Source organism: Penaeus monodon, chromosome 15 (genome assembly GCF_015228065.2).
Source record: "Penaeus monodon isolate SGIC_2016 chromosome 15, NSTDA_Pmon_1, whole genome shotgun sequence".
NCBI classification, from domain to species: domain Eukaryota; kingdom Metazoa; phylum Arthropoda; class Malacostraca; order Decapoda; family Penaeidae; genus Penaeus; species Penaeus monodon.
The window spans coordinates 26393408-26393921 of record NC_051400.1 but is presented as its reverse complement, the minus strand read 5'-3'; the positions used below and the strand labels follow the sequence as shown (position 1 = coordinate 26393921).

General features: G+C 42.4%; 1 protein-coding gene across 1 annotated transcript in view; it reads left to right on the top strand.

Moving 5' to 3' along the window:
• The window catches only part of LOC119582285, a 6855-nt gene that overhangs the window by 4648 nt on the left and 1693 nt on the right, over positions 1 to 514 (top strand). The window contains exon 2 of the mRNA XM_037930502.1: positions 234 to 412. Coding sequence (XP_037786430.1) covers positions 234 to 412 — 179 coding nt within the window. The remainder of the gene's footprint in view (positions 1 to 233; positions 413 to 514) is intronic.

The window sequence follows — 514 nt, the reverse complement described above, 5'->3', positions numbered from 1 at the left end:
GCGAGAATAAAAGAAAAGGATTACAAAAAATGGGAAAGAGAGAAAAGACTTCTACTTGCAAGAAAAATAGTGATACGTAATTATGATAAACGTATATTTTGTTGTTGTCGTTGTTGCTGGTTCTTAAAAAATAAGGTAACGATGAAAACTGATCATTTCACAATACCAGATAATGTCACTGACGTTTTAACAAGTTCCCAAAACGGTAACTCAAAATCCTTAACCGCAAACAGGTTGATACTGGCAGCCGCAATGGTAGCAAGCCTGGGTATGGTTGCCCATGGTTGGCCCAGCGGTGCCCCAGACAGTGCCTGTAATAGCATGATTCCCCAGCATGTCCCCAACCCCAAGCCCGAGCCGAATGAACACTACAGCATATCATCCATACAAAATCCCGATGGTACTTACACAGGTATGTTACTTCGTTGTGTGTTCTGCCTTTCCTTTCGAGGCTGGCGTGTATTTCGCTTTGTTTCACGGTTCGACATATCATTTTCGTTGCCGTTTATCTACC